This window comes from Ammospiza nelsoni, chromosome 5 (assembly GCF_027579445.1).
Source record: "Ammospiza nelsoni isolate bAmmNel1 chromosome 5, bAmmNel1.pri, whole genome shotgun sequence".
In the NCBI taxonomy this organism is placed as follows: domain Eukaryota; kingdom Metazoa; phylum Chordata; class Aves; order Passeriformes; family Passerellidae; genus Ammospiza; species Ammospiza nelsoni.
In genome coordinates, this window is record NC_080637.1 from 39,471,856 (window position 1) to 39,491,272 (window position 19,417).

The 19,417-nt window shown below is 39.9% G+C and overlaps 1 protein-coding gene across 1 annotated transcript in view; it reads left to right on the plus strand.

Moving 5' to 3' along the window:
- Window positions 1–4,831: 4,831 nt before the first annotated feature.
- The window catches only part of ACSS3 (acyl-CoA synthetase short chain family member 3), a 66,541-nt gene continuing 51,955 nt past the window's right edge, over window positions 4,832–19,417 (plus strand). The window contains exons 1-3 of the mRNA XM_059472353.1: window positions 4,832–5,163; window positions 12,314–12,458; window positions 18,237–18,425. Of these exons, the coding sequence (XP_059328336.1) occupies window positions 4,832–5,163; window positions 12,314–12,458; window positions 18,237–18,425 (666 nt within the window). The remainder of the gene's footprint in view (window positions 5,164–12,313; window positions 12,459–18,236; window positions 18,426–19,417) is intronic.

Sequence of the window (19,417 nt, forward strand, 5' to 3'; positions counted from 1 at the left end):
AAAAGACAATTTTCTGGGTAAAAAAAAATGAATTGTGAAATCCATGGTTATTTTTGTTATCAAGTTCAAAAGAAACATCAATAAGAAGGTCAGTGCCTGAAGTCCTTCAGTCCCCTTCAAAGAACATATATTTAAATTTGAAAGTTTTGTAATAACAGTCTTTTTGCCTATGATGGTTCTGGTGTAGTCATCTGGAAAACAGTGGAAGAGGCATATGAAAGAAATGGGAACAGCACTGGATAAAACAGCATATTTTACTCTTGTAGAGACAAATAATCAATAATTAGCACTTTCAGGAATCTGGGCAGCTCAGGGACATGGATTACTTAAAAATCAAAGTTCAACAACAGTCTTCATAAAAATTGCATCAGGTTTACAATTTAAATCCCCAACAGCAGAAATGCAACACAGAAGGCAAAATTCTACAAGGAATTTACCATGGACTCTTTCCTCTAGCATGCCTAAATACTGAAGAACATATAATAAATTTTGCTTTTGCATGAAATATTTTGCTTTGATGGTCTTGATTTGTTAGGTGACATAATGTGGAGTTGTTTTTTTAGCTGGTTTGTTTGATTTTGGTTTTAGTTTGATTTTAGATGGTTTGGTTTTGGTTTGTTTTTAATTAAGGAATCTTTATATATCTGGTTTTGTTTCTCACATTTTCAAAGCCCAAAATACGTTCAGAAGAAGAATTTAGATCTGGGGGGGGGGGGGAAATAAGAATGAAATACAGACTGTCCTGAACTGTAAGACGTCCTCAAGTAACCAAATGATAACATCAGTAATAACTGAAACTAGAATCACATTTTCACCCCAGAGGATTTCTAACCCATTTTCACAAGGATTGAGTCAGACTTCGATTTCAGCACTTTCCAGAAGTATGTAAAAAGTGGCTTCTGTCTGCTGAGACAGATGTTCTCTTGTTTTTCTAAGTCCTCATCATTTATCTCCCAGCACACCAAACCCTCATGGCCAGAGACAGAAATAAACAGAAGGACATGAATTCCCAGCTCCTTGGTGGGCAGAGAGGTAATTGAACATTGACTTTTTTTTCAAGCAATAATTTAATTATTTAGAATTTTTTACAAAAGTTTTAATAGATTTCAAAACCACTGTGATATATTTAATATTCTAAGACTGGACATTAAACTAGAATAATAACTACATCTACTTATGTGCCTTAGAAAATGGTGGTTACTCATAATATTTCCATCACCTTTCATGGAAACAGAAAAGTTTATTTTGGCTTGAGCTTAACTCTGCACACCACTGCATATTTTACAAAACTGTGACTGCCTTTAATTTTGGATGTAAGTGCTGTAAGTGAAACTTATTCATACAGGACTAGCAGTGTTTTTGAGACAGATACAGTCTAAAAGTTGGACAAAAGGTGGTACAGAACCAAAGCAAAGTAATTTAACATACATACTAATTCTTTAGCTACAGTTTAACTTTGTGCTTATAAAAGGTCTCTAACTGAAATTTGACTTACCAAAGTCCTGTGTACTAGGACAATCAACACATTTAATATACAGGAGATGATATTTTTAGTACTTTTCTGCAGATCTGTTTTCAAGAAACATGTATCTTCAAACATGCATAGCTTACACTAGAGGATGCAGCTCTGTGGATAAAAAAATTGAACAAGACAAAGGCTTCAGATAAGACTTTTCAATTGCAGAAGTATCAGGCCATGTTTCATAGTTTGTTCTTTGCTAGATATATGCATAGGGACATACATATGTCCTTCAAGAAAGTATACAGCTACAAGGGTAATTGCTACACACATCACTTGAATTACTTCAGAATTCTTTGTAGAGTGTCAATTTCAGGAACATCACATTTTGCAAAAAAAAAAAAAAGTATTAGAGGGAAAATAATCAGTTCAGAAATCTGCTATAATGGTATTTGTAAGTGAAGCTTAAATTAATAGTGTGCAGTTGGGAGAACCAGCAATTCCTTCTTTACCTTCTTAGCTATCTGTATGAGGTGTGATGAGTTTAATTAATGAAGTATGTTCCACAGATATTCATTTGAAACATTCCTTCAGGTGACATTCCATCAGTAGGATGCTAGCTAAAACAAGAATTTAATGCACTTCTTGTTCCTATTAAGTTCACTTGTACCCCCTACACCTCTAGCATAGCATTTCTAGTAAGACTATATTCAAAATTAATACCATTGTTTACTGTTCCAGTGCAAATTCCTTTGCTTAATACTTACACCTTCACATTAAACACACTATGGACAGAGTGGAAAAATGGTTAGTACTGCTCTTCAAAACCACAAGAAATATTAGGCATCGCCAGACACGTTACATGTTTATAGTTCAGGTTACCTTGTTCAGTGTTAGTGTGTACAACTAGCCTGTTACATACACTTACATATTTTAGCTGGCCTGCCCTCCAGAGTTTTCTCCCCTTTAGGGAAAAGGGAGGTGTTGTTCCAGCTCAGGAACAGATTGCTATCACCACCCAGAGGCCGGCTGTTGGTTACAGCAATCGCTATAGGGCTTCTCCTAATTAGATGGGCAGCGATGGCAGAGCTGGTGATCCAAAGACGGGAGCTTGTAAGGCAAACAGTATGAAGGGTTACTCCTTGGGAGTGGATAATGTACCTCCAGGGATTTGAACTGGGGAAGTGGGATTAACAAGAGATACCTCTTGTTAAATTGCACAGCTCTGGTACACAGTCACTGCACTGCACTCAGCCAGAGTGGGATTGTGAACATCAGTCTAAGGCTGTGTGTGATGATTTCTGAGCAGGAATACACACAAAAAAATAAATTGTGATTCTGTAATAATTTTAAATCAGAATTGTTCTTTTAAGTCAAAATTAGCCTACCCATTATAGAGGTAGGAAATGTAAAATATAATTCTGGGGATATTTTTTAAATTCTAAGATCAACTATGTGTGACCTGACTGGGAGGTTGTGTTCTTCAGGCATATTTGTAAAATGCATGCACTACTGAGCATCCAGCAGCAATATCTTGATTTCAGGGCTGTCATGGTGTCAACACTGTTTACAGTACCTGCAAGCTTCTCTTTATTTTCCTTCATTTATTTTAGAACTTTGACTACTGAACTCTGTTAGCAGCAAAAGTCCTGTCGAAGTGATGAAAGTGTGGGCAAAATAATAAAATTGTTAAATTTGAAACAAGTACATTTTCCTTTTTTTTTAATGTATTTTTAATTTTCTTGATTTGTTGGCATACTCTAGCAGTAGGGAACTTTGCTAAATAAAATGTCCACTTCGTCCTTCAGGTGCTTGAGGTTTTTTGGGTTTTAACTTCTTTTTAAGAAATAAGTCTCTATTTGTAACTTGAGCATTTTTCGAAAAGCCATTATGCTACTTAGTACTTACTTATTTTATGCTATTGTTACACAGATGGGGAGGTGAGTGAGGTGAGGTATTTCACACAGCACTGGATCAGGAGGAACTCTGTGACATAATTATATAGGCCTCAGAAACAGAAGCAGCAACTAGTCTTTATGCTGAAAGATCCTTAGGGATTTTCAAGATGACCTAAAACTTCTGATGAACTTGAACTCTATCCCTCATGTATTTTGAGCCAGGATAATACACTGATTTAATGTATTAAACCTGCTGTAGTGGGTAAACAGTCTGTTTCTTCTCATCCCTTATTCCTTTGTGTGATAAATTGTTATGTTCCTCTTCTTCTATAAGAACATAACACTAATTCAACAACAATTGCACTAATTCAACAGCAATCAGGAAACAGGTTCCTAAATTAATAATGAATATAAAACATATTATAGAGTTCCTCTTTGCTATATGACATTCTTATAAAGTGATTACGGAAGAATATCCTGAGTAACCTGTAATGGATAGGGCTATTAAAGCAGTAAAATAATTTCTTAAGTGATAAAATAACATTTGAAGCTGGTGTATGTCTTAACTGACTTGAGCATTATAATACTCTGAATCACGCACACTGAAACTCAAGAAGGATTTCTAAATATACACCATAATGAGTAAAACAGAAGATCCACTAGAGATGATAGCGACCTTCTGGAAAGCAGAATGAACTTTTTTTTTTTTTTTTTTTTTTTTTTTTTTTTTTCTGCTGGCACAAGCAGTATGCCTCGTTATCACTGGTAAGTTTCACAAAGCAAGAGTATCTTTCAAAATAAATACTTGGAAAAGTACTCTGGCTACGCGTCCCGCAGACCGGTAAGTCAGAAATACTTTGAGGTGTCGGTCTCCTTTTTCAGTCTCTCCGCTGCCTTCGGTCGCTGCCAAGCGCTGGCGGGTCCGGACGCCCCGTCCCCGGCCCCGACCCTCCATGCCCCGCTCCGGCCCCGGCCCCGACCCTCCGTGCCCCGCTCCGGCCCTCCATGCCCCGCTCCGGCCCCAGCCCCGACCCTCCGTGCCCCGCTCTGGCCCTCCGTGCCCCGGCCCCGGCCCCGGCCCCGACCCCGACCCCGACCCTCCATGCCCCGCTCCGGCCCCGACCCTCCGTGCCCCGCTCCGGCCCTCCATGCCCCGCTCCGGCCCCGGCCCCGACCCTCCGTGCCCCGCTCTGGCCCTCCGTGCCCCGGCCCCGGCCCCGGCCCCGACCCCGACCCTCCATGCCCCACTCCGGCCCTGGGCCCGGCCCCGCTCCGGCCGCTTCCCGGAAGCTCCGAGGGGCGGCAGTGCCGGGGCGCGGGCGGGGCAGTTGGGCCCGCCCCGGCCCGCTGCGGAGCAGTCCCGCCGTGCCCCGCCGCCCCCGGGAGCCGCTGCCGTTCCGTCCCGTGCCGTCCGAGGGCGTTTTGGAGCCCTAGAGAAGGCAGCGTGTCCCCTCTCCCTGGAAGGCCGTGGACGATGGGTTTCCTAGGCAAGCTGGCGGCACTGCCAAAGTTTAGCGGGGCGGTGGCGGGCCGGGGCGGCGGTGCCTGGCGGCGGCCGGGCCGGCCCTGTGCGGGCGTCCCGTTCCCGCTGCCGCTGCCGGCCCGGGCCACGGCCGCCCCCCGCCCGCCGCCCGGCGGCCGCGCCGCCTCCTCCGAGCCCTCCCGGGCGCTGGGCAAGTACGAGGAAGTTTTTCGGTCCTGCCTGGCGGAGCCGGAGAAGGTCTGGGGGGAAGTCGCCGAGCAGATCCAGTGGTACAAGCCCTGGGTCCGCACCCTGGAGAGGGGCAGCCTGGGGAGCGCCTCCTGGTGAGTGCCCCGTGCAGGGCCGGGGGACTCAGCTCGGCTGTAGCGGTGAGAGCACTGCCTGCCCCGGGCCTGCGGCTGTGCTGGGCTGGGAGTCGTGTGCTCACCTCAAAACTATCCCAGCATCTTTCTGGGATTATCGGCGTGCTGCTGGAGGAGACGGCTGCGGAGTTTGAAGAAGTTAAATGATTACACTTGGTTAAAGTTCATGATTAAAAGCAGCATGGATGAGCGTGTTGTGGTGAAGGCATGTTAGTGTGCCCTCTGGCAGGTGTGGCAGGTGCCTGTGTGTGTCCATGTGTGGCTGAATGGTGTGGATGAGTCCGCCCGATGCTCCCCATCCCACCCCTTTTGGGTCTGAATTGGTAACAGGCTGCCGTGAACATGGGAAAGCCGGCTTCGAATGCCAGGGAAGTCAGGCATACAAACGCACAGGTGTATAAAAACTGTGGCTTTTGAGATTGCTTTATCTCAGATACTGTCTAAGTAGGTTATAATGTAGATGTTGTGGTTAAGTTAATGTTTGGCAAAGGCATTGGCGTTTGTAATACGTATCTTCCTCAGTGAATTATGAACTATCCTAAGACAGAATATGATATCCTTCTTGTAAATTGCTAGATAGGATTTTCAATACTTTTTCAAGGATAATGTTAAAATTCTTTGTGCTCAAGAGGCACCTTTGCCTCTTTTTAAGCAAGTTTGCATCACGCTCTTGGGTCTTTTCTCAAGAAGAAGCTGATGCACAATATAAAAGGCAATGTAGGATAAAGGTCATTTTTATTTGGTACAGTAATGTTCTTTGTCCTTTTTGTATTTTTCTGGGTTTTTTTTGATCAAAATGCTAGCAATTCTAAAAATTTAGTTTTAAAATATTAATAATTCTCAAATCTGTGCAAATTAAAAGATAAAGAGCCAGTGGAGTGGAGCTGGGTTTCTTATTGGTGTCTGATATCATTGTTTGACACCTCTAGTAGTAAAAATTTATGTGTTCAGCTAAATTATCAGTAACACCCAGCCATGATGGGCTGTGTAGCAGGGGATAGATAGGATCCCTGAGACTTTGATCTCAAGGTCATGGCACTATTCAGAAAATCCGGGTAGGACTGCCTGCATAATTAGGATCTAGACACGAATGTAGAGAAGATGTCCTATGAGGAGCTGCTGAGGGAGCTGGGGTTGTTTAGCCTGGAGAAAAGGAAGCTCAGGGGAGACCTTATTGCTCTCTGTAACTACATAAAAGGAGATTGTAGCCAGATGGAGGTCAGCCTCTTCTCCCAAGTAACAAGTGATAGGACCTTAAGAGGGAATGGCCTCAAGGTGCACCAGGGGAGGTTTAGATATTAGGAATATTGGATATTAGGAATATTGCATATCAGGAAGAACTTCTCACTGCAAATGTTCTCAAGCAGTAGAACAGACTGCCCTCGGAAGTGAAGGAACTACTAAACCTGGAGGTATTTAGAAGTTGTGTAGATGTGGCACTTACAGACGAGGTATAGCGGTGGACTTGGCAGTGCTGTGTTTAATGGTTGGACCTGATGATCTTAAGATCTTTTCCAACCTAATTGGTTCTGTGATCGTGTGATTAAAGACCAGTAAAGCTCATTGACTGCAGCATTCCCAACCAGTATAATGAAATCAGTACAGTGGTTACTTTTGAAGGACTAAGGAATGAGAATATTATTCATGCACATGAACATAGTTTTGCTATCAGATTCTGTCAAACAAGTGTGGTTTGATTTGCTGAGCAGGATAAGCTTGTTTGTTTAAAGTAACAGAGTTAGGCATTTGTAAAGCATTACTTCTCAGGTGGAAGTTATTTCACCTTACGAGAGGAAAAATGGACCTTTGTCCATTTTTCCTCAGAAAAATTGTCTGAAGTCAGATTTGTCTTCCAAGCTCTTTTCTAGCCTCACTTTCTAACTTGCATCTTTTCCTCCTCTGTGGATGCAGAAACTGAAATTATCATGTTAATCTGGGCAAATACCTGAAGGGAGGTTTTACAGAAGACAGAGCCAGACTCTTTTCAGTGATGTCCAATGACAGGACCAGAAGCAATGAGCACAATCTAAAGCAGTCATGTTCCTTTTTTTAATGTGAGCGTGACTGAGCACTGGTACAGAGCTGGTTGTGGAACCTCCATCCTTGGAGATATTAAAATGTTATCTGGACATGGTCTCTCCTGGTCTGCTGTCTCCAGGCTGACCTTGTAGAAGCCTACAAGGTAGGTGGGGTAATGTGTATGACTCAAGCAGCCATAGATAGCTGTGGAGCCTCCCAAGGATTGTTTGTAATAATAATACCGAGAAAGAACAGGCTGTGGCTGTAGAAGGGGGCCTTAGAGGGATAGGGCAGCCCTTTTCTGGGATAAATGTCCTTGTTCCAGCTCCTGGAGATAAGCATAACATGGTACAGGGCAGGAAGAAGGTTGATAAATGGGCATAGACTATAGAGGTATCAGGACCACTGAGGACTGCTGAACCCCTCTGACCCATTTTCAGAAAGGGCGAGAAGAATGGATCGTGCATGTGAACTAATTTGCATAGAAAGAAAGAAACTTGCTATGGAGTGGTACCCCCACAAAGCTCAGGTTCCTGTGTGCCTCAGGTCTCTGGATAGATCACCCAGCTGATGAGCTGGATCAAGAGGGCTCTGATCATGGAGCAGATGATCTTTATTTCCCCCTCTTTATTTAATCTCTTTTGCCTTGCGTCCTACCTTTATCCAAATCCCACTGCCATATTCTTATACTGGGGTATCAGAGACTAACTTATACAGATTTCACAGAATCACAGAATCACAGAATCACAGAATTTTCAAGACTGGAAGAGACCTATAAGATCATCGAGTCCAGCCGATGTTCTAACTGTTCAGCTAGATCATGGCAGCAAGTGCCACATCCAGTCTTTTTTTAAATTCTTCAAGGGATGATGCCTCTACCACCTCACTGGGTAAATGATTCCAGTTTCTGACCACTCTTTCTGTGAAGTATTTCCTTCTTACTTCTAACTTACATCTAGCTTGACGCAACTTGAGACTGTGTCCTCTTGTTCTATCCGTTGTCGCCCGGAGAAAGAGGCCGACCCCCAGCTCACTACAGCCACCCTTCAGGAAGTTGTAGAGAGTGATGAGGTCACCCCTGAGTCTCCTTTTCTCCAGGCTGAACAACCCCAGCTCCCTCAGTCGCTCTTCATATGGCTTGTGTTCCAAGCCCCTTATTAGTTTCGTTGCTCTCCTCTGGACACGCTCAAGTAACTCGATGTCCCTCCTAAAGTGAGGGGCCCAGAACTGGATACAGTACTCCAAGTGAGGCCTCACCAGTGCCGAGTACAGGGGAAGAATGACCTCTCTGTTCCTGCTGGCCATACCATTTCTGATACTGGCCAGGATGGCATTGGCCCTCTTGGCTACCTGGGCACACTGCTGGCTCATATTCAATCGACTGTCAACCAGCACCCCCAGGTCCCTTTCCACCTGGGCACTATCCAGCCACTCCATCCCCAGCTTGTATCGGTACAGGGGATTATTATGGCCGAAGTGCAGGACTCGGCACTTGGACTTATTGAAGTTCATCCCATTTGATTCTGTCCATTTGTCCAGCCGTTCCAAGTCTCTCTGGAGAGCCCTACACCCCTCTAGTTGATCTACACTCATACCCAATTTGGTATCATCAGCGAAACTACTAATAAAAGACTCTAAGCCCTCATCCATATCGTCAATAAAAATATTGAACAAAACTGGTCCCAACACAGAACCGTGAGGGACACCACTGGTGACTGGTCGCCAGCTAGATGTGACACCATTCACCATTTCCATACAAAGTGTGTGGAATTTACTAATAAAAGCTTCCTAAGTTTTTACAGGCCCACTGACTTTGTAATTCTTTTTGACCAAGAGTATTTTTGAATCTTAGGTTCTGCCTTCCCCTTAAGGGTGGGATGCCACAGACCTGTCTGAGCAGGTGCCCTCCAGAGGTCCCTTCCAACCTCAAGTCAGTTTGTGATTCTGTGGCATCATACAAAGATGCAAGTCTGAGGACTCAACCTCAGGCTGTAGTTGTTTGTATGCAAGGTACCTATTGTTCTGTGGATAATAAAAAACTTTAAGCAATTCAAATTTGTATAAACAAATGTCTTAATGTGCAACATGCAGTTTTATTTCTTAAGTTCACTTTAAATGATAACAGGCTGTACATGATAGAGCTTGTACTTTAATGCCTCTGAAATCCCAAATGGTTACCAGCAGTCAGTGTGCTCAGCAGAGTGACAGATGGGGAAGTTCTTTGAATATAAGAGAGAGAGAACATAGAAGAGGGTCTTTCAGAGGACAGGCTGAAGAGGAAACAGACAGTGGAACTCAGCTGAGAAAGAGGCCAGGTGTCCAAGGAAAAACAAAGCTTGCTGGCTTAACAGGGTAAAAAGGGAGTTCTGGGTCAGAGGTTTACCTTGAAAGCTGCTTATGGGGACCTGAAAAATACTATTAACAAGTTCATGTATGTGTGTCTTGAGTTAGAATTTGTTTCCTCTTTTATTAGATCAATTGGAAATACCAATTTTTTTTAATAGCTTTGCTTTTGGTTGCAAAACCTGAGATGTACAGAAGCAGATGCTTTTCATGTATTTTCCAGTGTAATCTACTTCTATTGAAGAAGTTGAAGGAGGCTGTTACTCTATTTACAATGTAGGCATAAGGCGATTCTTCCTCTCTAAATACTGTAAGAGCATGAAAGAAACTTAAACTTGCAATGAAGTGTGTTTTCTTCACTCTCTGCCACTGGAAATACCAGTATTATGTCAATGGAATGCACAATGATTTCCAGAAGATAAGTGATCAGTGTCACCATCCCCTGACTTGTTTTATTGAAGCAGTAATCCCAGGTACTGTTCTAAACTGCATTAGTGGCTGATACAGCACAAAATATCTGGTTTTGCCTAATGAAAACTAATAAGAGCTACGAAGCATGGTTGCTCAAGAAAAGGATGAAGGAATTGAAATTGTTTGATCTAAAAGACAGAATGGAGACCTGGGTTTATAAACCACATAGAATTTGGCAAAGAAGTTGAAGGAAAAACTTCCTTGAGCTGGCTTTAAACAGGTCAAAACTATCTTCAGTTGCAACGTGGGAAACATAGTCTTTAGGTGTTAGAGAGAAAAATCTTTTTAATGCTGAAGTTGGTGAAACACATGAACAGATTATTTTGGAATCTTGTGGAATGCCAGTTAAAAGGATTAAAACAAGTGTTTATTTAGGAATGCGGAAACAGGTTTCTCTAACATGTGCAGACAGAGGGCAATTTTGCAACATATCTTTTTCCTCTGGTGATAAGACATGTGCAATATTTAATCCCGTTTGAATTTTGGAAGTGTTGCCCAGATTGCTATTCGAATGTTGCTTACATTTTCAAAACTGTGTCAGGGTAAATTTATGTAATAATATCTCAAATTATCTGATATTGTCTAACATTTTATTCAGCTTCTACTCTCATTTAATGTAAAAAAGTGCATGTCTGCTTTTCTGGTCCTATCAGAACCTCATTCCTTCTCAACAGGGTAACAAAACTCTCATCACACCTTCCAGATAGTCTTGGTTTTGGATTAAACCTACAGTTAAATCTCTTTCACACACTTGTTTGTAAGTGATTGCTAAAAATTCATGTTGGTGTTGCCATGTATCTTTAGAAAACCAAAGCTCTCATGCCTGCTCATGTTTTGAGCATTTAAAGTGAATATGCATAGCCCAGGTAGTGTGTTCCCTTGTTAATATCATCCTACAGTAATTTGGTAGAAAAATCTGAATCTTACACAACTTTTATGACATCAATACAGAGTTTCTCTGTATTATGTGAAACAATTCCAGATCCTTTATGGTTCATATTGTTTTCCTTTTAGAGGAAGGGTTTTGTAGACTTTTGTACAGGATGGTTTGTGACTTTGATGGTCCCCCACTTTCTCCTTATTAATGATATTGTAAAGGAGTTGCAGTAAGATAACTGCATCCTAAACATGCTAACTGGTTTTAATTTCATAATTGCTGTTTTTAGACAATAAAGATTATCCCATAGCATCTGTGTATGGATATAAAAGTAATATATAAAATATCCTGATTTTATATTATAAAGCAGTCCTTTACTAAACAGGAGAAATGAAGAAGGAAATACTTCTCTTGAACTAGTAGTAGGTTACTTTAGGCCATCTGTTATTTCTACTTGCATTATAATAATATGTTACCACTGTACAGTTGTCCCTGTAGAACCTTTTGGAAACTCTCAAATGTGTGTTTTTTGTAAATTGCTATTTTTGCTTCACAGATATACGTGCAGATAGAAAAACAAACAAATAGGCATGACTTAGTGTGAACTTTAACTTTTAGGTGCTGTGTCATCTTCCAGTAACTAGAATTGTCTTTGTATCTGGTACCTTCCATATTTCTGTACTTTGAGGATTATGTTGCACTTGAATTTTTCTCTGTATAGAATGACTAGAAAAGTGAAACCTAAGTTTGTGGAATGTTTTTTTTTTAATTGGAAGATAAGAGTTCTCTGTAAATGTCTAACTATTGAAGATGCTATGACTCATATCACTTTACAGAAAATTTTGAGTCACTGATATAAAAGAGTATTGTCAAATGCATTATAATCATATGATCTTATAACTTGGGATCCCTTTCATTTAGCTACAGATGCGTGTATGTTTAACTGTTATTGCCAAGAGATGAATAAGACTATTTTGGGTCCTGAACCTGTTCTTTTTGAAAAGGGTATGTGTGTGTGCCAGTACAAAGTAGGATAATAGCATGTTTTCATAATGTCAAATTAATTTATGTGAATTTATGCTTTTTCTGTGATACTATACATATAAAATCAGTGTGATTAATGCAAAGTAAGCTAAACCAAGACCAAGTTCAGCAGATTCTTAGTTAAGTTAGTTAAAATACAGTACTTAAACGTCTCTGTTTTCACCAATAGTTGTATTTAGCTTGTTGAGTAAATCCTGAGGTTACAGAATAAAAAAGAACTTCCTGAAGTGAGTATAACATTTTGAGAGCTATGCTTTAATTGAATACTCTCATTCCTTAAAACACCAAATGACCAGAAAAAAAAAAAATCAAGTTGTCTTCGTTTGGAAGGCTAGCTATCACATACTTCTTTTGTAGGTTCGTAGGTGGAGAGCTGAATATGTGTTACAACGCTGTAGATCGTCATGTTGAGAATGGACGAGGAGACCAAACTGCCATTATTTATGACAGTCCTGTAACAAATACCAAAGACAGAATAACATACAAGGAACTTTTGGAACAGGTATGTTTCAGAATAATGTTGTTGATTAGAAGGGGCAATAAATATTTCACAGTAGGTAAATGTCAGAGAGGTAGAAATGATCTATCTCACTGGTTTACTTTTTTTCCTGTGCTCAGTATTGACTTATAAGCTTTACTACCTTTGCCAAACTATACTGCATCCAATTGGTTTTGATGCAGTATTTCCTCTATTTTCTCTTTGTCTTCTGCAGTTTAATAACTTTTTCCCCTGGCTGGTTAAACTTTTAAGTTGTCTGTATTTGATTTCATTTTCTTTTCCCCAAACAGATCTTAATTAAAAGGTTAATCATAGTATTAGTTAAGTCTCTTGACAGTTGCTGTGATGAGCAAAGGTACAGTTCCATAGAAATTAAATGTGAACCTTGGCTCTTGCTGCGCATAGCTGAGTGTAAGCCTAAATGAAATTTAACTGGGGGAACTCCAAAGAAAGCTGAGTCACCTGCCCCTATGTAGGCTGGCATGAGGGTGCTTCTGTCTGGAAGGTGTGAGGATTTTAAATTCCCTGTTGGCTGGGGTAGCTTACTTCTGATGAGGTTGTGAGCATCCCGTTCTGCATCAGCCCATTCAGGTTTACTCTGTGCCTCACCATGGGTTGTTGCCACCATGAGTGTTTGCAGTCTGCCCCGTTGAAAGCTCTTGGCTCTAAGGGCTGTCTGCTGGAGGTTTGCTGTCATGCTGCTACTCTTGTTTAGCTTTTTTTCTTCCAGTTACATGTAGCAGTTGAACTTAAAATTGAGTACAAAGAAATGTTGGAGTTGGACTTGTATTCTTCCTTAATGTGTTTGAATGTGCAAGGTGGATTAGTTTGAATGTAACACACTCAGTGTACTTAAGATATGCATGTAGCATCTGGAGTGATGTAAGCTTGTGGTTTAAAATGTGAAATGAGGTCAGAATGCAGTAATTCCGTTTGTGAGAGATTTATTCCACTGTTGCAAGAAAAGAGAAGTCATACAGCTACAAAGAAATGATAAACCTGTTACGCATTCTACCTTTTAAGGAAAATATAGAAAACATGTATTCCTTACCAGTTTTCTATTTATTAGGACACAAGTCCATAAAACAAAAAACAACATGACATGTGGTATTCTGGAGCTGGAACAACTAGCTTTGGTGTTTTAAGGAGTCAGAAGACTTTGAAAGTATCCAGCTCCTTATCTAATCTTTTTACACTAATATATATAAATTCATTAAAAGTTTATATACACAATTTTTGAGTCTTTTGCTCTCAATAATTATGATATGTACACAATATGTATGCAAATAGATGTGTATACATAAAATCAATCTATATATATGTTGCATATAATATTTGGTTAACTTTAATGCAGAAATACAACATTTTAATGTAAGTTATTGTGAGATCTCAGCACCTCAGGATGGAGGTGCAGAGAGGCCGAGACCACCCTTGGGGGGCTCGGGAATCCTGGAATGTTGCCAGAAGTGTCTGGTGGCAGGATTTTGATCCTACACAGGAGATGAGACCTGTATGAGGACTGGGAGGAATTCACTGGGTGAATGGTGAAGGGATAAGTTAGTTAAAGTGTAAAACACAGGGTTTAGGATTTTGGTACAGGGGGGTCTAAAGAAGTAAGATGGAGGAATTGGGGCGTGTCCTGTCCTTCTTCTTCTTCTTCTTGGCCTCCATCTTCTGTGGTGGTGGTGGCACTTTGGGATTGGTTATTACTAAAAGTGCACTGGTTAATAAGGGTAGAAGGTATTGGAGAAAAATGATAAATATTGTACACGTAACTTTGGGTATAAAGATAAGCGACCGCCCCGGGGGCTCGCAGTGTGCCCATGGCTGACTTGCTGTGCAGACCTCTGTCGGGCTGAAAGAAAATCTTTTAGATAAACAATTAATAAACACCGAGACCGAGACAAGATCAGAAGTCTCTCCTCGTCCTTTGAAGCGTCGGCTCTTCAAGGCCATCCCTGGGCCTTTCCAGGCCACCTAAACAGCTCACAGAAAACCTTACAAGCCAAAACAGCCGAGAAACCGAGCAAATGTCATCCCTGAGCTATCTCTGTTCATAAATCAGAAAAGAGAAAAAAATGAAATCTACAAGTTATATTAAGTGAACTTGCTTGGTTGAAATTTCCTCTGGAAAGAACTTGAAAAGTAGCCTTTTTTCTCCTTTTTAAGCTTGATTATATTAAGTCTCCCAACTTTATGTCTCTTTAAGTGTATTAATAGTCTTAAAACATGGCAAATTTGTGCAAAGTGAGAAAATTTTGCTAGTTGACGTACACATCCTTTCATCTACATTTCTTCTTACAGAGCATTGCAAAACCAAGTGGAAGAACTGGTTTAAGTTTTCTCGGGTATGTAGCAGAAGTTCACTTAGAAGTTCATTATAATCTTGCTGGAGGCTGAGTCCTATCTAAATACTATTTCTGCATTCTCTGCAGTTTACTCTTAATGGAAAGCAAATAAATGTGAAAGGCAGTATTTGATACTAATAGCTTGTCTATTGAAGCTTTCTGGTCCACTCTAGTACAGTAAGTTTAATTTGGTTTATCTGCTAGCTACCAGACTGCTGAAAACAAAAGTAACAAAGAGAGAGATCTGCTAAAAATGGGAGGGATGTAGGCTGTAGTATGTTTTTAATGGATCTTATAGGTCTAGGAGAGTTTAGCTTGCATTGATGGGTTCTATGCTTGTGTGTCCCAGTCACTGTTCAGCCCAGGAAGGTTTGGAATTCCTCTTTTGAGCATTTTAAATGGGATTTCTGGTTTTGCATCTTTTAAGGTGAATTCTTTTGGCATGGACCAAAACTGCTTTTGGTAACTGCTAGGAGTTCAGAACTGAGTGACTTAGAAACCTTAGCTGCTAATACAGCTGTAGTATTTGATTGCTGGGTAAAAGTAAAGCTGTGCTCACAGGGTCCATGCCTTTGATAGAAAGGCAATTTATGCTCTGGTCTTCCAAGCTGAAAGCCTGCTTGAGTTTCTTATTATATCACTTGGTCTCTAGTGATTTTATTACTGGAGTGTCAAATATATTAAGGTGAGTGAGCAGTCTTAAACTTGAAAAGTGGAGAAATAGCATGTTAGTTTTTGAGTGATAAAGTACGCTGCACTGTATTAATATAAATCATAAATGACAACACATTGTAACAAAGTGGAAGGTTTCATGACTTTTAACAGTTTGATGAAATGTCAGTACTCTTCCACCTTCTCCTTTTTTTTAGAAAGAGTGATTGCTTGGATGTTTCAGGGCTTCCACATCAATCTGAAGGGCAATGTAAACCTGCTTTACAATGCTCCCTTGTCTTCCAAATAGTTGCAGATAGAGACAGTGTTTTATTGTACAGTCCCAATGTTCCCTGTCTGTCAGAAGGGTGAGGGAGAGGGCACAAGGAAAATCATAGATAGCCATGTATTATATTGTATTGTTGTCTTCAGTGGCATTACAGTCTTTAGGGTCGGGAAATCAGGTGCAGACAAGTGATTACTGGGTTTGCACAGGTGACATGTAGTTCCTGTCTGCAGTATGCTGTACACAGGTTCTGCTTTAAATGCAATTTAGCTATGATTGATTTCATTAAAGATCATGTAAGTACATGCAGATCTCTTTGCTGTCTCCCTCCTATACCCAGGAACCACTTATATGGCTTGTTTACATGCACTGGGAGTGTTCTATTTAAAAATTACTAATTATGATCATTAAATAATGACAATAAATATTTTCTTTTTCATAATTATTAATAATAATCTATGAAATAATTATAATGAATAATAATAATAATACTTGTCCATTGTGTTTAACTATTTATTGCCCACACTTACAGTGACTATAAAAATACTCATTAAATGTTATTTTCATTGCCTCTGGCCTTTTTGTCAACATTCTGCTTGAGAGTCACAAGCAGAGAAGATAATGATTAGCTTTTTTGTTTCTTTGTGAGAGGGTGATGTGTTCGAAGATTTTAATATTTTCACACTAGAAATTACAGAAAAGTAATTTACCTTTGGAAGTAGAATTGTTATCTTTATTTACAATTACTTTCACTAATTATACCTAGAAATGACTGTAAATTCTGGGTGTATGGCAATAAATTTTAGCTTTTTACATGTCCAGTCTTTGGTTTTTGTTGAGTTTTGATAGTTTATATCAGTTTTATATTAATTTATATTAATTTATTACTAAGTCTAGCATTAAATGTATTTTCTCTTGAAAATCAGTAATATTTAAGATATCTGTTTCATACAAATCCTATGGATACCTAAGTTTGTGTGAGTTTTCAGCTCGGTGTGGTGATCACTTTACCTTACAAACATGTTCTTTCTTGTGGTTGAAAATAACAGCACAGATTTATGCAATGCTTACAGAAAATGGAACTTACGCAGTATCTTCTGATGCAAGAGTGCCTGCTTGGGGCTTCTGTGTTTCCATTTTCTTAAATCCTCGGGGAGAATGTAGAAATGTGTTGTTTGATTGTGGATGACCTGTGAATTTAATGCAAAGACAGAGCAGATGCTCCTGGAGCTTCTGGATGTTACTGTCTCAGGTGACTGAAAATCTGAACATATATTTCCACTGAAGAGAGAAACAGTGAGGTTGGAGGTGGATATATAAGAGTAATGTGAGAGCAGAGGTGCAGGAAATAGTGTCATTAGGCAGAGAGGTACAACAGTAGAAAAGAGCACTTAAAGCCTTTGATATGCACAGAGTGATCCATGATGCTTCTTCACTTGGGTAAGTCCATCACCATAGCTGATTTAGTATTGGTTATTTTTAGATGTGTTTACTGCATACAAAGCAGTTTATGATCCTTTTCAATATATTTATGAGGATTCTAGGACTGAATGTAGTGACTCTTTGAAAAGAGAAAACTCAAATTTTTAAATACTATAAAAGAAAGCATTTCTTTCAGAAGATGCCACATTGCCATGCCATAGCAAGCAGGTTGGGACAACTTCACTGTGCTTGTCATAGGCTCCCATGCTCACTATAATCCAACTTCCTATGTGGTAAATACTAATGAAATATTCAGTACTACTACTTTTGTGACCAAATATTGTGTACTGTCAAAATAATAAATATTTTCTCATGGTGTTACAGGGGCATTGCTGCTGACCAGTCTATTGCATTTTGTGAGTTCCAGTCCTTTGCTGCTGTACATAGTCTCTTTTAGGTTTCTGCATAGCAAAAAGGAAAGTCTTACAATGAGAGCAAGAACTGATTTTAAACCAAGATATTTAAACCTAGATAACATTCTGAATTTGTGTTTCCTTTTGGTTCAGAGTATAAGGTCTCTTGTCTTAGATTGAGAAGTTATGCCGCTGCAATAGAAAATACTGCAAAATAAAATAAAGAAAATACTACTACATATTGATTTGTGTTTCAAAGTTAGCTAGATAGGACAGAACTTACATTATGAAATGACATGTTTATATTCATTCTTAAGAGCTAAAGTTTAGAAGTATAAACTGTTACCTGAATAAAAGAATGACTGGTAGACTCCCATTTAAAAATTTGTTAGACATTGCTATTGATTTTTTTGTGGTTATACTAACTACAATAATTGGTCTACTTCCATTTTTATTTTACAAAAGAAAAATATATTAGTAGGTTTTTTGCAAGAAAGAAATTGTCTTAAATTTACTGAACCTTGATTACATTACATCAGCTTTGTTTGTTATACTGGCTTGTCTCTTTGATGTCACGAATCTGTTGACTGTATGAAAGTTTTTCTAATGGGGCAGCAGCAGATCTGGAGGAGCTTTAAATATGAATGTTTTGTCAGTACAGGTCTCCAGGTTAGCTGATGTCATGATCAAACATGGTGTGAAGAAAGGCGATCGTGTGGTCATCTACATGCCCATGATTCCACAGACAGTGTACTGTATGCTGGCTTGTGCAAGAATAGGAGCCATCCACAGCCTGATTTTTGGTGGGTTTGCATCTAAAGAGCTTTCGGTTCGCATTGATCATGCAAAGGTAATAACCTGTCTGAAGCAATAAACACCATTGCATTAGTTATTACTATTAGTCAATGTCAAAAACCCGTTCTTTGGAATTTTTCCCAGACAGGATAACGTTTCTCTTTGTGTGGCACACAGTGTGTTTATAATACCTATTGTTGCAATATGAGCAAAGTACTATGTCTGTGCGGAGGTTGATACTTGTATAGCAGACACCAAGGGAGCAATTTTGAGCCCTTCTGCAAAAGCAGGAGTTTACCACACTGTTGTTTGCATAGACTGTACTTTCTTCTCATGTTTGTCAATCTTTTTCTACTAAGCCTCTCCTTAATATTGGCTTTTGGTTCAGCATTTTCATCAAGTGTATGCGGAAAATTCTGCCAAACCTAAGTGGTTTCACTGGATTGTCTGATATTAGGCATATTAGGTAGCTCATTTTTTCAGCAATGTTTATGATTTAGGAATGGTATTCCCCAATTTATTGTTCTCATTTAAACATTCCAAATCTTATGTTGCTTGCTCGCTCCCCCCTCTCCCTCTTTCTCCCTGTGGTGGGATGAAAAGGAAAATTGGAGGCCTAAAAGGTAAAGATCAGGTTGAGGTAAGAACAATGTGCTAGAAACAGCAATGAAATAAATGAACAGTAACAGCAACATTATTCATAGCAGAGTGTACAAGAGAGGCAAATGATTCATGCCATGCTGAACTCACACTACCCCACCACACCCTCCAGAAAGGACCCATCCTCTTGACAGCTATGGAAACAGTTGCCCTAAATAAGTGACTGTGCTGATTACATAATTAATAGAGATGAATGCTTTAAAGGCTCCTGTGATCAGCATAAGTTGAGCTTGTTTATAAAGTGTTATGATGTCTGTGTTACTGAAATGAAAATAGTAGTTTACTATTCTTCGTACCTTTTATAGGCATATGAGTAGCTTGCTTAGTATGCATTAGTTTCAAACCAGCTAACAATGGAATGGCCTATTCTTGTTTTCTACTAGTGAA